This window comes from Gymnoscopelus microlampas, assembly GCF_963454915.1.
Source record: "Gymnoscopelus microlampas genome assembly, chromosome: 4".
NCBI classification, from domain to species: domain Eukaryota; kingdom Metazoa; phylum Chordata; class Actinopteri; order Myctophiformes; family Myctophidae; genus Gymnoscopelus; species Gymnoscopelus microlampas.
The window spans coordinates 53303306-53326148 of NC_139941.1; the positions used below are offsets into that span (position 1 = coordinate 53303306).

Below are 22843 nucleotides of genomic sequence, written 5' to 3' on the forward strand. Positions count from 1 at the left end.
TCAGTGGTGGAAAAAGTACTGCATTTGTTTTACTTTATTAAAAGTATCAATACTGCAATGTAAAAATACTCTGTTACAAGTCTAGAATTCAAAATGTACTTGAGTAAAAGTACAAAAGAATTGGTATCAAAATATACTTAAAGTACAAAAGTAAAAGCATAATGTCTCATTTCAAAAGTTCAAAATGTATTAAAAAATCGTATGAAAATAGCCGATCTACAAGCTCACAATGTGTTGCATCGCGACGCATCGTGAGCTTGTAGATCTGCTATTTTTAAATGGTCGAAATACATATAGGGCTGAAGTGGTTAGTAACTTGTAGCGGAGTAAAATACAATATTTGCGTCTGAGATGTAGTGGAGTAGAAGTAAAAGTGCAGAAAATTCGAAATACTCCAGTAAAGTAAAAAAAAAAAAACCTCAACATTGTACATAAGTACAGTACTTAAGTAAATGTACTTAGTTACTCTACACCTCTGATCATCATGCGGGTCGCACGGGCAGAGTACGGAGCCCGTCCCTTCCAGGTGTGCCAGTGGAGGCCCCATGCCCAGCCAATGTGTTCCCCAGTGGGGTGCCAGTTGCCGTTGAGATCGGCGGAGCCACAGCTGCTGAACCACCAACCTCCGCCATCCTTAAAGCTGCAGTGACTCTCTGCAATGTCACCGAAGAGGCAATAAGGGTTGCAGCCATCGTTGTCGCGGTCAGAAGTGCTGAACCCAAAGCCATTCTGGCTCTGGTCGAATTCAGGGTATTTTCCCCCGATAGCATCGCCTTTGAACAGACAGAGAGAACAAAACAATGTTATTAAGACAAAAAGTTGAACATAAACCACAAGGAATGCTAGTGTCTGTGTTTGAGAGAATGTGTGTATACAGGATAGGGTTTTGTGGATTGTGAGGTCTTAAAGCTTCGATCCAAGCCTTATTTTAATGAATAACATTTTATTTTTAACCATTCTGTTCAATGTTATGCAATATAAAGCACAGCTGCAGTGGTTCGAGGTCGTCTCCCTACTCTTCCATTGTAGACTCATGGTGTCAAAATAGTTATTTGAAGCAGATCGGAATGGACGGAATGGACACTAGATGTTCCATCATCTTTACTGTAGTTCAGACATTGTTCTAATGGACATAATCGTGTTCACTATCCCAGTGAGCCTAGACGTCCGTCTAAAACCGGGTTATAACTGGTCTAACAGTGAAAGTCTTTTCAACATCTAGGTGTTTTTTAAGCCGGTCTATATATAGACCGTCTATATATAGCCATTTAAATTACTTTGTTTCAACGTCTAGGCTTAGCTTAGACATTGAAAAACACGTTCACTGTTAGACCAGTTACAACCCGGTTTTAGCCTAGCTGTTTATACGTATTTTATACGTCTAATAGCCTGAAAAATGCTCAATGGGATGTGGCCAATATACTGTAGCCTAGTTATGATTAACTTGTATTTCATCACGTAAGCCCCATAAACTTCGTCGACAAATATCCAAAATAAACAATCTGCAAGCTAACTAGCTACTGTAATTAGCTGTGAATTTGTAGAGGGGCAATTTCCGCTATTTGTGAAATTAGGGATGCTAGAATGAATGTGGTAAGAATGCATCCGTACAAGTCTCTGCATCTCCAGAGAAACATGAAGCAGGAAGAAGAGAGAACTGAGGTATGTAAGGAAAGACATTCCTACCTGCATCTCCACTGTATTGCCCAACGTTTAGCTTGAAGGCCTCTGTCTCGTTGCCCAGGCTAAAGTTGCTGTACTCTGCAAAAGCTACGCCGTCTTCATGGTCCCACAGGTTCACTCTCATCGTCCACTGTTTGCTCTTGGTCAGGGAGGACACCTTGCTCAGACCTAGCCAGTGGTCGTCTGGGAAACATGGCAAAAGAAATGGAAATGTTTGTAAGATTTGGTTTATTTTATTTTCCTTTATTTTGTTTACACTCTACAGTTGTGTGTACAGTGGAGGTAGATAGGAGGGTAACAGGAAAGGTGGGCACCAAAACATTCTGGGCACTAGGGAAAACTGGGCATCTTGGAAGAGTGGGCACTATAGGGAAATGTGGGTTTGATTTCAATCCAATAGTGATAATGACAAAAGTGATAATGTTTCTGGGAAGTTTCGTCACAGAAACAGCAAGTAGATAAAAAAGCAACAGGTAAAAAAAACACTTCATTACATACCTGTCAGGCTTCCAAAGCCATCTTTATAAGCGTCCCATTCCCTGTTGAAGGAAACTGCTCCCCCAGCACGCCTCTGAAACACCACCCAGCCTCCATCTGGCAGCATCTCACAGTATACCTGTATGGAGAGTTTAACAGTTTCAAATAAAATAGCACGATAGCAACATTATGTTAAACCCACCGCAAAAGTAATTTTAAATTGGAAAAACAGATCAAGCTATCATATTAAATGTAGCTTCTTATCTAAAGGTCAAGTCTTTTTCCATTTTTTAAATTTAGTGATTTTGAAAAGGTTATACAAGCTTTCATCTCAACCAGACTTGACTACTGAAAATGCATCTTTGTCCACTAATGCACAGGTACAGGTACAGGTAAGGCTATGTTACTCACTGTGGGTTACCTGCAGAATGTGGACGTTTTTTTTGTTGCTACAAACCAGCTATCCAAATGAGAGCAAAGGTTTATTAAGTAAATTCTATTACCTTGAAGGGTGCATCTACTCCAGGGGGCTGAATAACATAAACACCACTGGTGGCATTTGGCTCGAGAGTCTTGATCTGTGAGCAGTCTGTCCCTAAGGTTTGCGTGCACACACACACACACACACACACACACACACACACACACACACACACACACACACACACACACACACACACACACACACACACACACACACACACACACACACACACACAGTGACCACAGATAGAGCACAATATGCCAGCTAGCCTAGTAAGATCTTTCAAATTATGTGTGAATGATAATGGCATAACAAGTACCTTGAACAGCAGCAGGTATGGTCCAGGTCTGTATCTGACAATACAGCAAAAGATTTAAAAAAAAAGATATGATAATTGCAACCTTAAACTTATGCCTGTAAATCCAATTACACATTACATAAGGTCTGTGTGCCTAACTCTGTGTGTAGAATGTCAACTTATGACTAGTATAGAGTGTTTGTTCAGTAACATGGGCCTCCCTGTTTCTCCAGCTCTTTAGTAAACAAAAAAAAAGTTTGAGGTCAGAATACCAATTTTAACCAATCAAGAGATTGAGAGAGAACTCACACAGGACACTGCAGGATGAACACGTGACATTAGAAGTGATGAAACAGAGAAATGAGCAGACAAGACTGGATCTGAAACGCTGTAACATTTAAGATGGGATGAAGTTTGTGTCACGTCTGAAAATGGATTTGCTTTTTACTGAACAGCAAGAGAGACGGGGAGAAACCTGTTGTTGAGCAAACACTCAATGATTACTAACAGAATAGAGAAGAGTGAAAATAACATTTTGTTTTTAACTAAAAGATATCAGCAACCTTAAGTATCTTTACCTGAGTCTGCTCTGAGAGGCTCAAGAGAAAGGTCACCATCAGCCCAACAACCAGGCTCTTCATGTTTACCTAATTGTCTGAGCAAACAGAAACAAATAATACATAGTAGTCAGTATAAACACGTGTCATGTATTTAATGTATTTCTTTGAATTTATACCAAAGTTAAAATCAAAGGTAAAGCCTACATTAACAAAGTTACGTACGTGGTTAAATAATGTTTAACCAAAACCAAGTTTATAACTCATAAGATGGTATGATGATATAATACGTACAATCAACAATCCATGGTATTATCATATATTCATATAATCATATATTTACCTGTGGTGTTGGAACCTTGTGTGCTGTTGAGAAAGTGACCGTGCATAAAGTCCCCTTCTGTTTTATACTGTTATTTACTGACTCATTCACCACACCCACCCACACAGTCACACTGTCACAGCACGCAACGCCCCTGAGCATGAAGAGAGGAATTCTAAAAATAATTTCAGAAAGTAGTGATGTGCATGACTGACAAAAATGTTTTGGGGGGGGGATTTGTCGGGGGGTTCTTTTCATCAAATGACCATCCTAGCGTACAATAACAGTATCGCATTGGCCTATGAACTGGTTTTCAGAAATAAACATCTTTTACATTAATGTAACTTCTTTTGTAACATTAAGAAAACAAAAGCTTCAACAGTGAATTTATTCTGGTAAAAAAGAACATTACTGACGGATTGACATACTGTAAAAACAGCAAAATAAAATAAAGTAGCATAATTAACAAGCTATAGCAGGGGTTGGGGATATGGGATATGGTTGGGGGGTGGGGGTATGGGCTAAGATCAGTCTTTTTGGTAACACTTGCTATGCATCCCATGTCTATAATGCATTATAATCAGCTTATAACACTGTATGATTATTGTTATAAGAACTAAAATATGCTTGATGCTTTATAAGACTGTTTCTCAATCAATTGCTCATGGACACATGTTCTTAAATATTGACTGAAATGTTATGCAGCACATTGTGGAGTGATTGAGCTTGTATCTTACTTCATCCAGCCTTCTATATTAAACTCATGTTAACTGATATACTGATTTGCAACATAATGTATGAGTGAGCAGACACTCCCTATTACATGGACACATTCCCTAATAATGATAACGAGGGACCACTAGTCTTCCAGGGACCACTAGTTTTCCAGGGACCACTAGTTAGCCATGGACCACTAGTAATTGAGGCACTGTTCCTCTCTGCTTTGGACATTACTGTATACAGACATGCATCAGGTACTTAAAACTTTGGACTCAGTTTATCACTCTGCCCTCAGAGCTATAACACCCATCACTGCATACTGTATAATAAGGTTGGTTGGCCCTCCCTTGTGACTATGAGAGATAAGCATTGTTTTTATTTATTTATACAGTTTTAATTGGGAGTTTACCCTCTTATTTAAATTATGTTTTGGAGTGGAAAACTAATGCCTATCAGGAGGTTTGATGCTTGAGATTCTGGGGTGAGTAATCGATAGGATTCTTTGTGGGTGAACTATCCCTTTAAGTAAAGATCTCTTGTTCTCCTAGGTCGTTTTCAGTGGGATATATGAACTTTGTTTGATCTAAATTGTACCTGTTTCAATCATGTTACTTTATATATTTATTTATCTACTACAGACACACAGACCAAACCCTCTACTACAGACAAACAGACCAAACCCTCTACTACAGACACACAGACCTCTACTACAGACACACAGACCTCTACTACAGACACACAGACCTCTACTACAGACACACAGACCTCTACTACAGACACACAGACCTCTACTACAGACACACAGACCAAACCCTCTACTACAGACACACAGACCTCTACTACAGACACACAGACTTGTGTAAATGACTGAGCACCACGTCTCTACACCTGTAAACACAATTCTGTTCACAAATTAACCCATTCTATCCGGGAACGCATCTGTGTCATTTTAAGATTTCTTTGGCTATTCAAAAATAGATCTACAAGACTATTCAAAAGATCTAGTTCATATTTTTTAAAGCGAACATTTGTAACTCAAATCTTTGCTTCTGGTGGGGGTCCCTAGAACTAAACATTTTGAGATGGGGGTCTGCGACAAAATACATATCTAAAATGTTTTCTAAATCCTAACAGTATGTTGCTATATCAGCGGTGCTCCAACTTTTCCGTGTCAAGGACCACCCAAAATGATATGTATTTGGCCGCGGACCCCCATCTCAAAATATGTTGTTCCAGGGACTCCCGGGAGTACAGATCGGAGTAAAAAATGTTGGCTTTAAAACATATATATTCAGAGATTTGGCCACCACCAAACAGCCCCAAAGACAAAAGAAATGTCTTTGTCGATGGGTTCCCAGATTGCAGACAGACACTGTCGGTTTGAAAAAAGAGTTAGAGTTCATGTGATGTATGTATGTATATATATATATATATATATATATATATATATATATATATATATATATATATATATATATATATATATATATATATATATATATATGTATATGTATATGTATATATATATATATATATATATATATATGTATATGTATATGTATATGTATATATATATATATATATATATATATATATATATATATATATATATATATATATATATAGATCTGTAATACTGCACTGTTCTATATAGTTTATGGGTGATGTGCAGTGTTATGATATTGCCACAGTGAGGCGCTAAGGCACAGGGTATAGGACGCATGCCTGCGTCTTATGTTCTAATTATATTTATCTTCACCACCTGTGAGGAATAGTTCATACAGTGGGATCTGTCACTGTGAGACTGATGTGTGCACAGCCTACTAATACTACACATGCCAGGCTTGGCTAAATGTGTTCTATCTCCATAGTTTCCTCTGAATGCAACGTTAGCTGCAAAAATGTATATTAACTTAACACAAAGAATGGATTACTTTGTTTGATGGGAAACGTTGCGAAATCACATCCAAGATAAACACCTGCATGTGAATCGCCCATGTTACCTGTACTGCCTCTGTGATGATGCGGTCAGTGGCGTGTTCTAGGTTTTTCCGGAGGGTATACGATACGATACGGTGCGCGTGGTCGTGGGTATACGCTCTCGCGTTTTCAATGGATGAAATGGTTATTAGACTGTATACGCTTCTTCCCCAAAATAATCTGGACTGTGTACGCCGGTAGAACACACCACTGGATCCGGTCCATTTGAAGAAATAATCTAGCGAGGTGGGAACATGGAGAATGCAGGGCTACATTTTCAATCACAATTGTTTGGCTGAAGATCCATACTATCCGTCATGTTATGGTTTAAACTTTCAGGGGAGCTGGTCATTAGTGTGCTTTGTTCAGACTGACTCTGACTTGCGCTAAAGTGATAGCCTAATTGACTTGACCTACTTTTGCGCTGCACACTGACATGCTGTCATTAATTAGCCTGGGATCCAGCCTGCTTCGCTACGTTCGGCGGACTTTTATTTCTCTCTTCACTACTCAGTCTGGAATGCACCCCATTGACTCGTTTTGCAGAACTACACTGGAACTACATATGTTACGTTAGGCAACGTCGTTGCTGATTGGATGTTGTTCAAACGAATGACGAATCACAACGATCACACTGTTTTTTTTGTCCCGCCCCGCACCACAGACCAATCAGAAGCCACGGCACGATTCGAGACGTTTGGCATGTCCCGCCTCCCTTGGAGATAGGAGGCATTCCAGACTGAGTAGCGAAGAGAGAAATAAAAGTCCGCCGAACGTAGCGAAGCAGGCTGGATCCCAGGCTAGTCATTAATTACTTGGGAGCAGCTTTCTAAGATTCCAATGCGTGTGTGTTTGTCAGTGTGTCCCATTCATATCTCAGGCACCTTTTGACAGATAAACTTCAAACTTAGCGTGTGTCATCGATCACTCGGGATGTTAACTTTTGTGCCAAGTGAGAATTCCTTCAGACTGGCAGTTGTCCAGAATCGAAAATCCTGTCTCCCTGACTCTCCCAATTAGGTCTATATGAGGTCCATTAAATCTCTGGGTGTGTATGTGCGAGTGGGAGGAGGTGTAGGTATCTGCTTCCCCAATATGCCATTGACAGAGTCACATTTATGCTTTTCACTACAGCATGTAGTGACCTACAGTGACCTGTACAATGTGGAGACAAATCTCACTCAACTAATAGAGACCTGTGAGTGTGCAACATTGCAAGAGCTCCTGTAATTGCATATAAGCTGGCTTTTAATGTTTTTTAATATCGCAGAAGCAGCATGATGGGCTGCCCTGCAGACACACGCAAAAAGTGTGGCAATACATATACAGTATATAAAACATATATCTTAACATTATGTGATATAATTCTGGTGCAGTAATGCCCTTTCTCTCTTTTTTTTTTTTTAGGTATTAAAAAGGTCTTAAAAGTCCTTAAATTGTCACTTTACTCTCATCTGGGGACCCCCGCCCCTCAAAATCATGTTGGGACCCTCCAGGGAGTCCCACTGTACTACAGAGCTTATGTTCTTATGTCTCCAAAACACAATGCAACACCTTCCATTTGAAATCTGACATAGTTGTACATGGTGGACACTTTCTTCCTGGCTTATGTTTCCTCTCAGACAGACTTGATCATCATCAGTGGTGGAAAAAGTACTACATTTGTTTTACTTTATTAAAAGTATCAATACTGCAATGTAAAAAATACTCTGTTACAAGTCTAGAATTCAAAATGTACTTGAGTAAAAGTACAAAAGAATTGGTATCAAAATATACTTAAAGTACAAAGGTAAAAGCAAAAGTTCAAAATGTATAAAAAAGCTTATGAAAATAGCCGATCTACAAGCTCACAATGTGTCGCGATGCGACGCATTGTGAGCTTGTAGATCTGCTATTTTCAAATGGTCGAAATACATATAGGGCTGAAGTGGTTAGTGTGTCTTGCAACAATCAAAGTCTAAAAATTAACTAGTAACTTGTAGCGGAGTAAAATACAATATTTGCGTCTGAGATGTAGTGGAGTAGAAGTAAAAGTGCAGAAAATTCGAAATACTCCAGTAAAGTAAAAAAAAAAGACCTCAAAATTGTACATAAGTACAGTACTTAAGTAAATGTACTTAGTTACTCTACACCTCTGATCATCATGCGGGTCGCACGGGCAGAGTACGGAGCGGGTCCCTTCCAGGTGTGCCAGTGGAGGCCCGATGCCCAGCCAATGTGTTTCCCAGAGGGGTTCCAGTTGCCGTTGAGATCGGCGGAGCCACAGTTGCTGAACCACCAACCTCCGCCATCCTTCCAGCTGCAGTCACCCTGGAGAATGTCACCGAAGAGGCAATAAGGGTTGCAGCCATCGTTGTCGCGGTCAGAAGTGCTGAACCCAAAGCCATTCTGGCTCTGGTCGAATTCAGGGTATCTTCCCCCGATAGCATCGCCTTTGAACAGACAGAGAGAACAAAACAAAGCTATTAAGACAAAAAGTAGAACATAAACCACAAGGAATGCTAGTGTCTGTGTTTGAGAGAATGTGTGCATACAGGATAGGGTTTTGTGGATTGTGAGGTCTTAAAGCTTCAATCCAAGCCTTATTTTAATGAATAACATTTTATTTTTAACCATTCTGTTCAATGTTATGCAATATAAAGCACAGCTGCAGTGGTTCGAGGTCGTCTCCCTACTCTTCCGTTGTAGACTCATGGTGTCAAAATAGTTATTTGAAGCAGATCGGAATGGACGGAATGGACACTAGATGTTCCATCATCTTTACTGTAGTTCAGACATTGTTCTAATGGACATAATCGTGTTCACTATCCCAGTGAGCCTAGACGTCCGTCTAAAACCGGGTTATAACTGGTCTAACAGTGAAAGTCTTTTCAACATCTAGGTGTTTTTTAAGCCGGTCTATATATAGACCGTCTATATATAGCCATTTAAATTACTTTGTTTCAACGTCTAGGCTTAGCTTAGACATTGAAAAACACGTTCACTGTTAGACCAGTTACAACCCGGTTTTAGCCTAGCTGTTTATACGTATTTTATACGTCTAATAGCCTGAAAAATGCTCAATGGGATGTGGCCAATATACTGTAGCCTAGTTATGATTAACTTGTATTTCATCACTTAAGCCCCATAAACTTCGTCGACAAATATCCAAAATAAACAATCTGCAAGCTAACTAGCTACTGTAATTAGCTGTGAATTTGTAGAGGGGCAATTTCCGCTATTTGTGAAATTAGGGATGCTAGAATGAATGTGGTCAGAATGCATCCGTACAAGTCTCTGCATCTCCAGAGAAACATGAAGCAGGAAGAAGAGAGAACTGAGGTATGTAAGGAAAGCCATTCCTACCTGCATCTCCACTGTATTGCCCAACGTTTAGCTTGAAGGCCTCTGTCTCGTTGCCCAGGCTAAAGTTGCTGTACTCTGCAAAAGCTACGCCGTCTTCATGGTCCCACAGGTCCACTCTCATCGTCCACTGTTTGCTCTTGGTCAGGGAGGACACCTTGCTCAGACCTAGCCAGTGGTCGTCTGGGAAACATGGCAAAAGAAATGGAAATGTTTGTAAGATTTGGTTTATTTTATTTTCCTTTATTTTGTTTACACTTTACAGTTGTGTGTACAGTGGAGGTAGATAGGAGGGTAACAGGAAAGGTGGGCACCAAAACATTCTGGGCACTAGGGAAAACTGGGCATCTTGGAAGAGTGGGCACTATAGGGAAATGTGGGTTTGATTTCAATCCAATAGTGATAATGACAAAAGTGATAATGTTTCTGGGAAGTTTCGTCACAGAAACAGCAAGTAGATAAAAAAGCAACAGGTAAAAAAAACACTTCATTACATACCTGTCAGGCTTCCAAAGCCATCTTTATAAGCGTCCCATTCCCTGTTGAAGGAAACTGCTCCCCCAGTACGCCTCTGAAACACCACCCAGCCTCCATCTGGCAGCATCTCACAGTATACCTGTATGGAGAGTTTAACAGTTTCAAATAAAATAGCACGATAGCAACATTATGTTAAACCCACCGCAAAAGTAATTTTAAATTGGAAAAACAGATCAAGCTATCATATTAAATGTAGCTTCTTATCTAAAGGTCAAGTCTTTTTCCATTTTTTAAATGTAGTGATTTTGAAAAGGTTATACAAGCTTTCATCTCAACCAGACTTGACTACTGAAAATGCATCTTTGTCCACTAATGCACAGGTACAGGTACAGGTAAGGCTATGTTACTCACTGTGGGTTACCTGCAGAATGTGGACGTTTTTTTTGTTGCTACAAACCAGCTATCCAAATGAGAGTAAAGGTTTATTAAGCATATTCTATTACCTCGAAGGGTGCATCTACTCCAGGGGGCTGAATAACATAAACACCACTGGTGGCATTTGGCTCGAGAGTCTTGATCTGTGAGCAGTCTGTCCCTAAGGTTTGCGTGCGCACACACACACACACACACACACACACACACACACACACACACACACACACACACACACACACACACACACACACACACACACACACACACACACACACACACACACACACACACACACACACACACACACAGTGACCACAGATAGAGCACAATATGCCAGCTAGCCTAGTAAGATCTTTCAAATTATGTGTGAATGATAATGGCATAACAAGTACCTTGAGCAGCAGCAGGTATGGTCCAGGTCTGTATCTGACAATACAGCAAAAGATTTAAAAAAAAAAGATATGATAATTGCAACTTATGCCTGTAAATCCAATTGCACATTACATAAGGTCTGTGTGCCTAACTCTGTGTGTACAATGTCAACTTATGACTAGTATAGAGTGTTTGTTCAGTAACATGGGCCTCCCTGTTTCTCCAGCTCTTTAGTAAACAGAAAAAAAAGTTTGAGGTCAGAATACCAATTTTAACCAATCAAGAGATTGAGAGAGAACTCACACAGGACACTGCAGGATGAACACGTGACATTAGAAGTGATGAAACAGAGAAATGAGCAGACAAGACTGGAACTGAAACGCTGTAACATTTAAGATGGGATGAAATTTGTGTCACGTCTGAAAATGGATTTGCTTTTTACTGAACAGCAAGAGAGACGGGGAGAAACCTGTTATTGAGCAAACACTCAATGATTACTAACAGAATAGAGAAGAGTGAAAATAACATTTTGTTTTTAACTAAAAGATATCAGCAACCTTAAGTATCTTTACCTGAGTCTGCTCTGAGAGGCTCAAGAGAAAGGTCACCATCAGCCCAACAACCAGGCTCTTCATGTTTTTTGTTTTTCATGTCTTCATTTATACCAAAGTTAAAATCAAAGGTAAAGCCTACATTAACAAAGTTACGTACGTGGTTAAATAATGTTTAACCAAAACCAAGCTTATAACTCATAAGATGGTATGATGATATAATACGTACAATCAACAATCCATGGTATTATCATATATTCATATAATCATATATTTACCTGTGGTGTTGGAACCTTGTGTGCTGTTGAGAAAGTGACCGTGCATAAAGTCCCCTTCTGTTTTATACTGTTATTACTGACTCATTCACCACACACACCCACACAGTCACACTGTCACAGCACGCAACGCCCCTGAGCATGAAGAGAGGAATTCTAAAAATACTTTCAGAAAGTAGTGATGTGCATGACTGACAAAATCCAAGTAAATTATTCTACTTCTATTAATAACAAATATTTGATAATTTTTCTATGTTTTGGGGGGATTTTTTTGGGGGGTTCTTTTCATCAAATGACCATCCTAGCGTACAATAACCGTATCGCATTGGCCTATAAACTGGTTTTCAGAAATAAACATCTTTTGCATTATTGTAACTTTTTTGTAACATTAAGAAAACAAAAGCTTCAACAGTGAATTTATTCTGGTAAAAAAAAACTACTGACGGATTGACATACTGTAAAAACAGCAATATAAAATAAAGTGGCATAATTAACAAGCTATAGCAAGGGTTGGGGATATGGTTGGGGGGTGGGGGTATGGGCTAAGATCAGTCTTTTTGGTAACGCTTGCTATGCATCCCATGTCTATAATGCATTATAATCAGCTTATAACACTGTATGATTATTGTTATAAGAACTAAAATATGTTTGACGCTTTATAAGACTGTTTCTCAATCAATTGTTCATGGACACATGTTCTTAAATATTGACTGAAATGTTATGCAGAGCATTGTGGAGTGATTGAGAATGTATCTTACTTTATCCAGCCTCCTATATTAAACTAATGTTAACTGATATACTGATTTGCAACATAATGTATGAGTGAGCAGACACTCCCTATTACATGGACACATTTCCTAATAATGATAACTAACACTTCCCCTTCTAGAGATTCTAACTCCCATTTCTGTGGAAGTTCTTGACCTCCGGTGAGAGATTACAAGACGAGAAACACAACAATATGAAAATAAAGATAAAGAATAAATAAATATATAAAGTAACATGATTGAAAGAAAATTCCATCACATGATTTTATCAACATCAATTAAAACGGGTACAATTTAGATCGAACAAAGTTCATATATCCCACGGAAAACGACCTAGGAGAACAAGAGATCTTTACTTAAAGGCATAGGTCACCCACAAAGAATCCTATCTATTACTCACCCCAGAATCTCAAGCATCAAACCTCCTGATAGGCATTAGTTTTCCACTCCAAAACACAATTTAAATAAGAGGCTAAACTCCCAATTAAAACTGTATAAATAAATAAAAACAATGCTTATCTCTCATAGTCACAAGGGAGGGCCAACCAACCTTATTATACAGTATGCAGTGATGGGTGTTATAGCTCTGAGGGCAGAGTGATAAACTGAGTCCAAAGTTTTAAGTACCTGATGCATTTCTGTATACAATAATGTCCCCATAGTCCAAAGCAGAGAGGAACGGTGCCTCTATTACTAGCGGTCCATGGAACACTAGTGGTCCCTGGAACACTAGTGGTCCATGACATGATTGCGGGTGGTCCATGTCTGTATCTTCTTGGCTATAGTGGAGTTCTCATGTCTCATATCATTTTCTGGCTTGAATCGAACCTTGCCCTGTACGTATTCTTCAGGTATTACCAGCATGAAAATACTAACCAATACTAATATTAACCAGCTCTGACTGTGTGATAAGAACGGTTCCGGAAACAGTTCCAAATGTGATGCGACCGATTACAGTTCTGCCATGTTTGATATGGTTCCTCTGGTTCCTTCGGTTCTGGATCCCAAACCCTCTACTACAGACACACAGACCTCTACTACAGACACACAGACCAAACCCTCTACTACAGACACACAGACCTCTACTACAGACACACAGACCAAACCCTCTACTACAGACACACAGACCTCTACTACAGACACACAGACCTCTACTACAGACACACAGACCAAACCCTCTACTACAGACACACAGACCTCTACTACAGACACACAGACCTCTACTACAGACACACAGACCTCTACTACAGACACACAGACCAAACCCTCTACTACAGACACACAGACCTCTACTACAGACACACAGACCAAACCCTCTACTACAGACACACAGACCTCTACTACAGACACACAGACCAAACCCTCTACTACAGACACACAGACCAAACCCTCTACTACAGACACACAGACCAAACCCTCTACTACAGACACACAGACCTCTACTACAGACACACAGACCTCTACTACAGACACACAGACCAAACCCTCTACTACAGACACACAGACCAAACCCTCTACTACAGACACACAGACCTCTACTACAGACACACAGACCAAACCCTCTACTACAGACACACAGACCTCTACTACAGACACACAGACCTCTACTACAGACACACAGACCTCTACTACAGACACATAGACCAAACCCTCTACTACAGACACACAGACCTCTACTACAGACACACAGACTTGTGTAAATGACTGAGCACCACGTCTCTACACCTGTAAACACAATTCTGTTCACAAATTAACCCATTCTATCCGGGAACGCATCTGTGTCATTTTAAGATTTCTTTGGGTATTCAAAAATAGATCTACAAGACTATTCAAAAGATCTACAAGTTCATATTTTTTAAAGCGAACATTTGTAACTCAAATCTTTGCTTCTGGTGGGGGTCCCTAGAACTAAACATTTTGAGATGGGGGTCTGCGACAAAATACATATCTAAAATGTTTTCTAAATCCTAACAGTATGTTGCTATATCAGCGGTGCTCCAACTTTTCCGTGTCAAGGACCCCCAAAATGATATGTTTTTGGCCGCGGAACCTCATCTCAAAATATGTTGTTCCAGGGACCCCCGGAAGTACAGATCGGAGTAAAAAATGTTTGCTTTAAAATATATATATTCAAAGATTTGTAAAAGTACAAAAGTATTGGCATCAAAATGTAAAAATGTGTAAAAGGCTTTTGAAAATAGCAGCCATGCGACACGTTGTGAGCTTGTAGATCAGCTATTTTCAAATAGCCAGAGTTTACATAGAGCTGAAGTGGTTAATGTATGTTTTGTAATAATAATCCTAGATTGGTCTGTCTGTGGCCCTTCTATGCCCAGAAGGGGCATAGAATGTCAGGCATACCCATATGGAGTATGCTGTCAGGCATACCCATATGGAGTATGCTGTCAGGCATACCCATATGGAGTATGCTGTCAGGCATACCCATATGGTGTCCAGGCCAGTCTATGACGTCATATCGATGACGGCGTACTCCATATATAGGGATTTGCGGATTTATCAAAATTCTTGGGAGATCCGCTGGTCCGGCTGTCTTCCCTCTCGGCGCATCACAACGCCCTCGAGTACTCTGTGATACGCAAACCCAGTTTGTAGTCAGTCAGTCCCATTATACTGTATGACATGCCCATATATGGACATATCGCTGGGATCGGCCGTTCCGGACAACCACCAATCCGACCACCAATTTTTTTGTTTTATGCATAGCGGCCCACCCTGAGGTATTTTACCCATGTTTTAAACTTAAGTTAATAATTCACTGTATTTTGGACATTTAACCTTGTGTTGACTGGGCCGGGTCGTAACAGGCTACTCTAACAAAAATATAAATCTAAGAAAAATCTATCCAGACACATTGCGTCTATGATTTATCAGGTGTTTCATTAAACATTTAACATTATTAATAAGTCTATGGGAGTGCCGTAACTCTCAATGGCTCTGGACACAGCGCATAGTCCTCTCTCTTCTCGTCCTCCCTTTGGTTGTGTGGGTTTGTGTCCCAATGGTACAATGATACAATCGTAATTAACCCTGTACGGATTCACGCTCTAGTAAGGCCTGCCACTAATTCTACAACCGGGGACCCGCTCCCCGGAGTTTATTTTATTTCCCACGTCGCAGGTCCATGGACTGTCACTACGGACCCCCAGCTGCGGCTCAAGACTGTGACTGCGGACCGGGCCTCTCCATGGAGCACGACCGTGGATTTCTACTACACTGCACTATACCACTATACTATATATACTGTATATTATCTTAACATTCTTATATTATACCATTATATACTACATACACATTATTGCTGTACTATATTATACTATCATATACATCTTACACTATTATATGTGCTACTATTGTTACTGTTACTACCTGCACTGTATCTCTGTATCTCTGTATCTCTCTCTCTCTCTCTCTCTCTCTCTCTCTCTCTCTCTCTCTCTCTCTCTCTCTCTCTCTCTCTCTCTCTCTCTCTCTCGCTCGCTCTCTCTCTCTCTCTCTCTCTCTCTCTCTCTCTCTCTCTCTCTCTCTCTCTCTCTCTCTCTCTCTCTCTCTCTCTCTCTCTCTCTCTCTCTCTCTCTCCCTCCCTCCCTCTCTCTCTCTCTCTCTCTCTCTCTCTCTCTCTCTCTCTCTCTCTCTGTAGATCTCCCTTCTTCCGAGTTGTGAATTGTGAGGGGCGGGGCTTATTTGACACGTTATGCGTCACAGAGGTGATGCGTTTTGCGTCACCTCCGTGTGCAACCCAGTGAGTCGAGCCCATTGGTCAAAGCCGTTGTCGCTCGTTTAAGCTGCAGTACCTATGAATGGCCAGCATGTCCAATGCGCTTCAATGCAACCTTTGGGTTCTGGGGCGTGGGAGGCATGCGAAAAAAAAAAGGCATGCGGTCCAAAACTATACTTTTATTGGCGAAAATAAATAGTCCGCGGTTGTTTGAAAAAGGCACTTCCGTGTTGGCCACAGAAGGGGGCGTGCTTATAGAACAACTGGTTTAGACTTTGTTATGTCGCGGTTCTGGGGGCTTGCTCTGAGCGTATCAATGGCATACACCTCCAAATGTGGGCGTGGTTTCAGCTCCATCCAATCCCCAGTGACTCACTGTGCACAATGTTGTCAGTCATGACTGCCAGTTCCCAGCTGATGTCATGTGGTAGTTCAGACTGCTGCAGACCGTACTGAATAACTGCTAGCTTACATAACGTCTTGAGACTAGGACTCAGATCTAAGATAAGCAGGTCATCACATGCAAGACATGATGCATGTGATGCCACCTGATTCGGATGCTATCAATGCATAGAATGGGAGATTATCACGTTCTATCAGACCATTGAATGGGCGAAGTAGGCGACCTACTGTCTACCCCGCGATTTATCAGACCATTCATTGGGCGTAATCAGGAGCTACTGACCTACCGACGGAGATGACTTAAATAGTTTACTTTCGGTTTTGGTTTTGGTTGTTTCGGTTTCGGACCATGACGGAGGCGCGCAGTCTCAGGCGAGCTGGAGCCCCGCGACGGGCCACCGAAGGAGCTAAGGCGACTGAGTTGCCGTCCGGAGCGGTGCGACGCTCGCCTGTGCCTACTCAGCGCCGTTCGAGTTATGTACCGATATGGACAGAATCGTAAATATTGTTGTGGGGACTGCTCCGCCTCCGTCGGTAGGTCAGTAGCTCCTGATTACGCCCAATGAATGGTCTGACAAATCGCGGGGTAGACAGTAGCTCGCCTACTTCGCCCATTCAATGGTCTGATAAAACGTGATAATCTCCCATTCAATGCATTGATAGCATTCGAAGCCGGTGGTGATGCATCACGTGCTACTCCACCAAAGAGGATGATACGATCTCCCACCCTGCAGCTGCCCATCCCACTTCTCCCAGACGGCTGTTTCCCCTTGGCCTCAACCTTCTTCCAACAGAAGGTCTCTGGATTGAATTTCATCACTGTCTTCATCACTTTCTTCAGTGTAGAACTCCATCCCTCCGAAGGAGTAGACCTTGTCCCGCCCCACCGCCACGGCTGCAGGTTTATCTCTGTTCAGTGCTGCTCTTCCCAGAGGCTCCGCCCAACACAACATTATCACGCAGCCGGCGATCAAAGTGGATCAAAGTGGATTATTTTAGTATTTTCTCTGTCAAAGATCTTTCTGGATTCCTTCCCGACTGTTTGAGGGAGGAAGAAACATCAGTGTGCTACCAAGACCTTGTTGTAACCTGCTAGCGAACAAGATCAGTATGAAGAATGCAGTGTCATTGGGTGCTGTGAACCTTATATTGTACGTTGTGACGTCACAATCCGCGAATCTGTAGGGTTGGCCAATCACGGAAATTGATGACCTAATATAGTGTCTGGAACACTTTTTCTCTTTAAATGTGTAGCCAAATGTAGATAGTCCATAATTCAAAATGTACTTTTGTGAAATTACAAAAGTATTGGTATCAAAATGTACTTAAAGTACCAAAAGTAAAAGATCTAAAAGCTCACAACGCGTTGTGAGCTTGTAGATCTGCTGTTTTCAAATAGCCTTGGTATAAAATAGGGCTAAAGTTGTTTTACAATGTAATAATTTATATCTGCAAAGTAACTAGTAACTAAAGATTTCAAATAATTGTAGTGGAGTAAAAGTAAAACATTTGCCTCTGAGATGTAGTAAAAGAACAGAAATTTGGAAATACTCCAGTAAAGTAAAAATACCTCAACATTGTATTTGTTACTGTTACTTTACACCACTGGTATGCAATTCCCCTGAACACAAAGAGAGGAATCTAAATATACCTTTAGAGGGGGGGGGGTCATCCCATCCTAGCTTACAATAACAGTATTGCATCGGCCTATAAATTGGTTTTCAGAAATAAACATGTTTTACATTATTGTAACTAAAACAGTGAATTTATTCAGGTAAAAGAACATTACTGACGGATTGACATACTGTAAAAGCAGCAAAATAAAAGATAGTAGCATAATTAACAAGCTATAGGTTTTCAACTGATTGTGAACCAGGGACCACCCTGATTAAGAATCAACCAGGGCAGTGAGGGGACCACTGTTGTGTTGGGTGGGGATATGGGCTAAGATCAGTCTCTTTGATAACACTTGCTATGCATCCCATGTCTATAATGCATTATAATCAGCTTATAACAATGTAGGATTTTAGTTATAAGAACTAAAATATGCTTAACGCGTTATAAGACTGTTTCTCAACCAATTGTTCATGGACACTTAAATATTGACTGAAATATTATGCTGCACATTTTGGAGTGATTGAGAATTTATCTTACTTTATCCAGCCTTCTATATTAAACCAATGTTAACTGATATCCTGATTTGCAACATGATGTATGAGTGAGCAGACACTCCCTATTACATGGACACATTTCCTAATAATGATAAATAACACTTCCCCTTCTAGAGATTCTAACTCCCATTTCTGTGGAAGTTCTTGACTACTTGGGGGTCTGCGGCCAAATACATATCTAAATGTTTTCTAAATCCTAACAGTATGTTGCTATATCAGCGGTGCTCCAACTTTTCCATGTCAAGGACCCCCAAAATGATATGTATTTGGCCGCGGACCCTCATCTCAAAATATGTTGTTCCAGGGACTCCTGGAAGTACAGATCGGAGTAAAAAATGTTGGCTTTAAAACATATATATTCAGAGATTTGGCCACCACCAAACAGCCCCAAAGACAAAAGAAATGTCTTTGTCGATGGGTTCCCAGATTGCAGACAGACACTGTCGGTTTGAAAAAAGAGTTAGAGTTCATGTGATGTATGTATATATATATATATATATATATATATATATATATATATATATATATATATATATATATATCTGTAATACTGCACTGTTCTATATAGTTTATGGGTGATGTGCAGTGTTATGATATTGCCACAGTGAGGCGCTAAGGCGCAGGGTATAGGACGCATGCCTGCGTCTTATGTTCTAATTATATTTATGTTCACCACCTGTGAGGAATAGTTCATACAGTGGGATCTGTCACTGTGAGACTGATGTGTGCACAGCCTGCTAATACACATGCCAGGCTTGGCTAAATGTGTTCTATCTCCATAGTTTCCTCTGAATGCAACGTTAGCTGCAAAAGTATATTAACTTTAACACAAAGAATGGATTACTTTGTTTGATGGGAAACGTTGCGAAATCACATCCAAGATAAACACCTGCATGTGAATCGCCCATGTTACCTGTACTGCCTCTGTGATGCGGTCAGTGGCGTGTTCTAGGTTTTTCCGGAGGGTATACGATACGATACGGTGCGCGTGGTCGTGGGTATACGCTCTCGCGTTTTCAATGGATGAAATGGTTATTAGACTGTATACGCTTCTTCCCCGAAATAATCTGGACTGTGTACGCCGGTAGAACACACCACTGGATCCGGTCCATTTGAAGAAATAATCTAGCGAGGTGAGAACATGGAGAATGCAGGGCTACATTTTCAATCACAATTGTTTGGCTGAAGATCCATACTATCCGTCATGTTATGGTTTAAACTTTCAGGGGAGCTGGTCATTAGTGTGCTTTGTTCAGACTGACTCTGACTTGCGCTAAAGTGATAGCCTAATTGATTTGACCTACTTTTGCGCTGCACACTGGCATGTTGTCATTAATTACTTGGGAGCAGCTTTCTGAGATTCCAATGTGTGTGTGTTTGTCAGTGTGTCCCATTCATATCTCAGGCACCGTTTGACAGATACACTTGTGTGTGTCATCGATCACTCGGGATGTTAACCTTTGTGCCAAGTGAGAATTCCTTCAGACTGGCAGTTGTCCAGAATCGAAAATCCTGTCTCCCTGACTCTCCCAATTAGGTCTATATGAGGTCCATTAAATCTCTGGGTGTGTATGGGTGAGTGGGAGGAGGTGTAGGTATCTGCTTCCCCAATATGCCATTGACAGAGTCACATTTATGCTTTTCACTACAGCATGTAGTGACCTACAGTGACCTGTACAATGTGGAGACAAATCTCACTCAACAAATAGAGACCTGTGAGTGTGCAACATTGCAAGAGCTCCTGTAATTGCATATAAGCTGGCTTTTAATGTGTTTTTTAATATCGCATAAATAGCATGATGGGCTGCCCTGCAGACACACACAAAAAAGTGTGGCAAAATACAGTATATAAAACATAGATCTTAACATTATGTTATATAATTCTGGTGCAGTAATGCCCTTTCTCTTTTTCTTTTTCTTCTTTTTTTTTAAGGTATTAAAAGGGTTTTAAAAGTCCTTAAATTGTCACTTTACTCTCATCTGGGGACCCCCCCAAAATCATGTTGGGACCCTCCAGGGAGTCCCACTGTACTACAGAACTTATGTTCTTAATGTCTCCAAAACACAATGCAACACCTTCCATTTGAAATCTGACATAGTTGTACATGGTGGACACTTGAACCTTCTTCCTGGCTTATGTTTCTTCTCAGACAGACTTGATCATCATCAGTGGTGGAAAAAGTACTGCATTTGTTTTACTTTATTAAAAGTATCAATACTGCAATGTAAAAATACTCTGTTACAAGTCTAGAATTCAAAATTTACTTGAGTAAAAGTACAAAAGAATTGGTATCAAAATATACTTAAAGTACAAAGGTAAAAGCAAAAGTTCAAAATGTATAAAAAAAGCTTATGAAAATAGCCGATCTACAAGCTCACAATGCGTTGCATCGCGACGCATTGTGAGCTTGTAGATCTGCTATTTTCAAATGGTCGAAATACATATAGGGCTGAAGTGATTAGTGTGTTTTGCGAAATCAAAGTCTAAAAATTAACTAGTAACTCGTAGCGGAGTACTCTACACCCAACACATTCTCACTCCCAACTAGTCACTTAATGAAGAACCGTCAGTAGCCCCTAAACGTCCGATTATGAAGGTCCTGGTTCCCCTAAAAGTCCGATTTTGCAGTCCTGGTTATTTCTCCCTAACGCCCTAAAAAGTCCAAACGGGACTATGTCGCAAATGAACGTTCAACATAGTGTGGTGGATGTGGTGGATTGCTCCATTTACAACGCTAACGTCCAGGTCATAAACGATCAGATTTCAAATATGAAGTGCTTAACTAAAGGCCACGGATGTTATAATTGTGTACGTTCCAGCTTGAGTACCCATATCTTCCGTATTGTTCAATAAAAAGCCTTTTAATCCGATCGACGGCCATTTTCTCCGTCTTTTCATCAGCTTTCAACTATGCGATCCTATCGGTCGGGAGGTGTATTGCACATTATAACTCTATGCGAAAATGGCCGACGATCGGATTAAAATGCTTTTTATCCAACAATACGGAAGATATGGGTACTCATGCTGAAACGTCGGCATGTATAACATCCTGGGCATTTAGGTAAGCACTTCATATTTGAAATCTGAACGTTTGTGTAGACGTTACAGTTGTAAATTGAGCAATTCATCACACCAGGTTGAAGAATGTCCATGACCGTCATCTTTCAGGCCTACCGCTGATAACCATTAGTTCTCAAAGTGGGGTCCGGGGACCCCCAGGGGTACTTGAGGGGGTTCCAGGGGGTCCCCAGCTAAATGATGGACAGGGACCAAATGGACCCTTATGGGTCTGTAACTCTGAGAGTGTACAAATGTAACCAAATGGACCCTAACAGGTCCATTTGGTTCCATTTGTACACTCTCAGAGTTAAATTAACATTGATTTTACAATATGAATGTGGGTCCCAGAGACCTACGCCATTAAATGGGGGTCCGTAGCCTAATGCATGTCAAACTGGGGGTCCTTGAAATTAAAATGGTTGAAATCACTGCTAGAGAGCCGTAAAACTCTTCTCTTATGGGGGTCCCTGGCTTATCTTTTGAAATGGGGGTCCGCGGTCTAATAAGTGTCTATTTGGGGGTCCTTGGCACGAAAAAGTTTGAGAACCATTGCATTAGCACATGAAGTCAATTCATTGTTTAATTTCAAATAAGTTTAATTTCACTTATACCACTTCATTCTGTTGATGTTTCTATTTTACTGCTACAGCAATTCATCACAAGGCTTTTTCTTTACTATTTAGCATAAATATAGTCCTGGTTATTTCTCCCTGGTTATTTGCCCCCCCCCCCT

At 40.6% G+C, this 22843-nt stretch overlaps 2 protein-coding genes across 2 annotated transcripts; both read right to left on the reverse strand.

The window, feature by feature from the left end:
* Positions 1-352: 352 nt before the first annotated feature.
* On the reverse strand, positions 353-3583 carry LOC311044135 (ryncolin-4-like; the record flags this gene model as incomplete). Its single annotated transcript, XM_084055555.1, has 4 exons — positions 353-773; positions 1687-1866; positions 2182-2299; positions 3521-3583. The coding sequence occupies 4 exons, from the start codon at positions 3581-3583 to the stop codon at positions 463-465; spliced, it is 672 nt and encodes a 223-aa protein (XP_083911681.1). The 3' UTR covers positions 353-462.
* Positions 3584-8642: 5059 nt separating this feature from the next.
* Positions 8643-11178, reverse strand: LOC311044136 (fibrinogen-like protein 1; the record flags this gene model as incomplete). Its single annotated transcript, XM_084055556.1, has 5 exons — positions 11168-11178; positions 10844-10935; positions 10362-10479; positions 9867-10046; positions 8643-8953 (listed from the first exon to the last, which is right to left on the reverse strand). The coding sequence occupies exons 3-5, from the start codon at positions 10465-10467 to the stop codon at positions 8643-8645; spliced, it is 597 nt and encodes a 198-aa protein (XP_083911682.1). The 5' UTR covers positions 10468-10479; positions 10844-10935; positions 11168-11178.
* Between the last annotated feature and the right edge of the window lie 11665 nt (positions 11179-22843).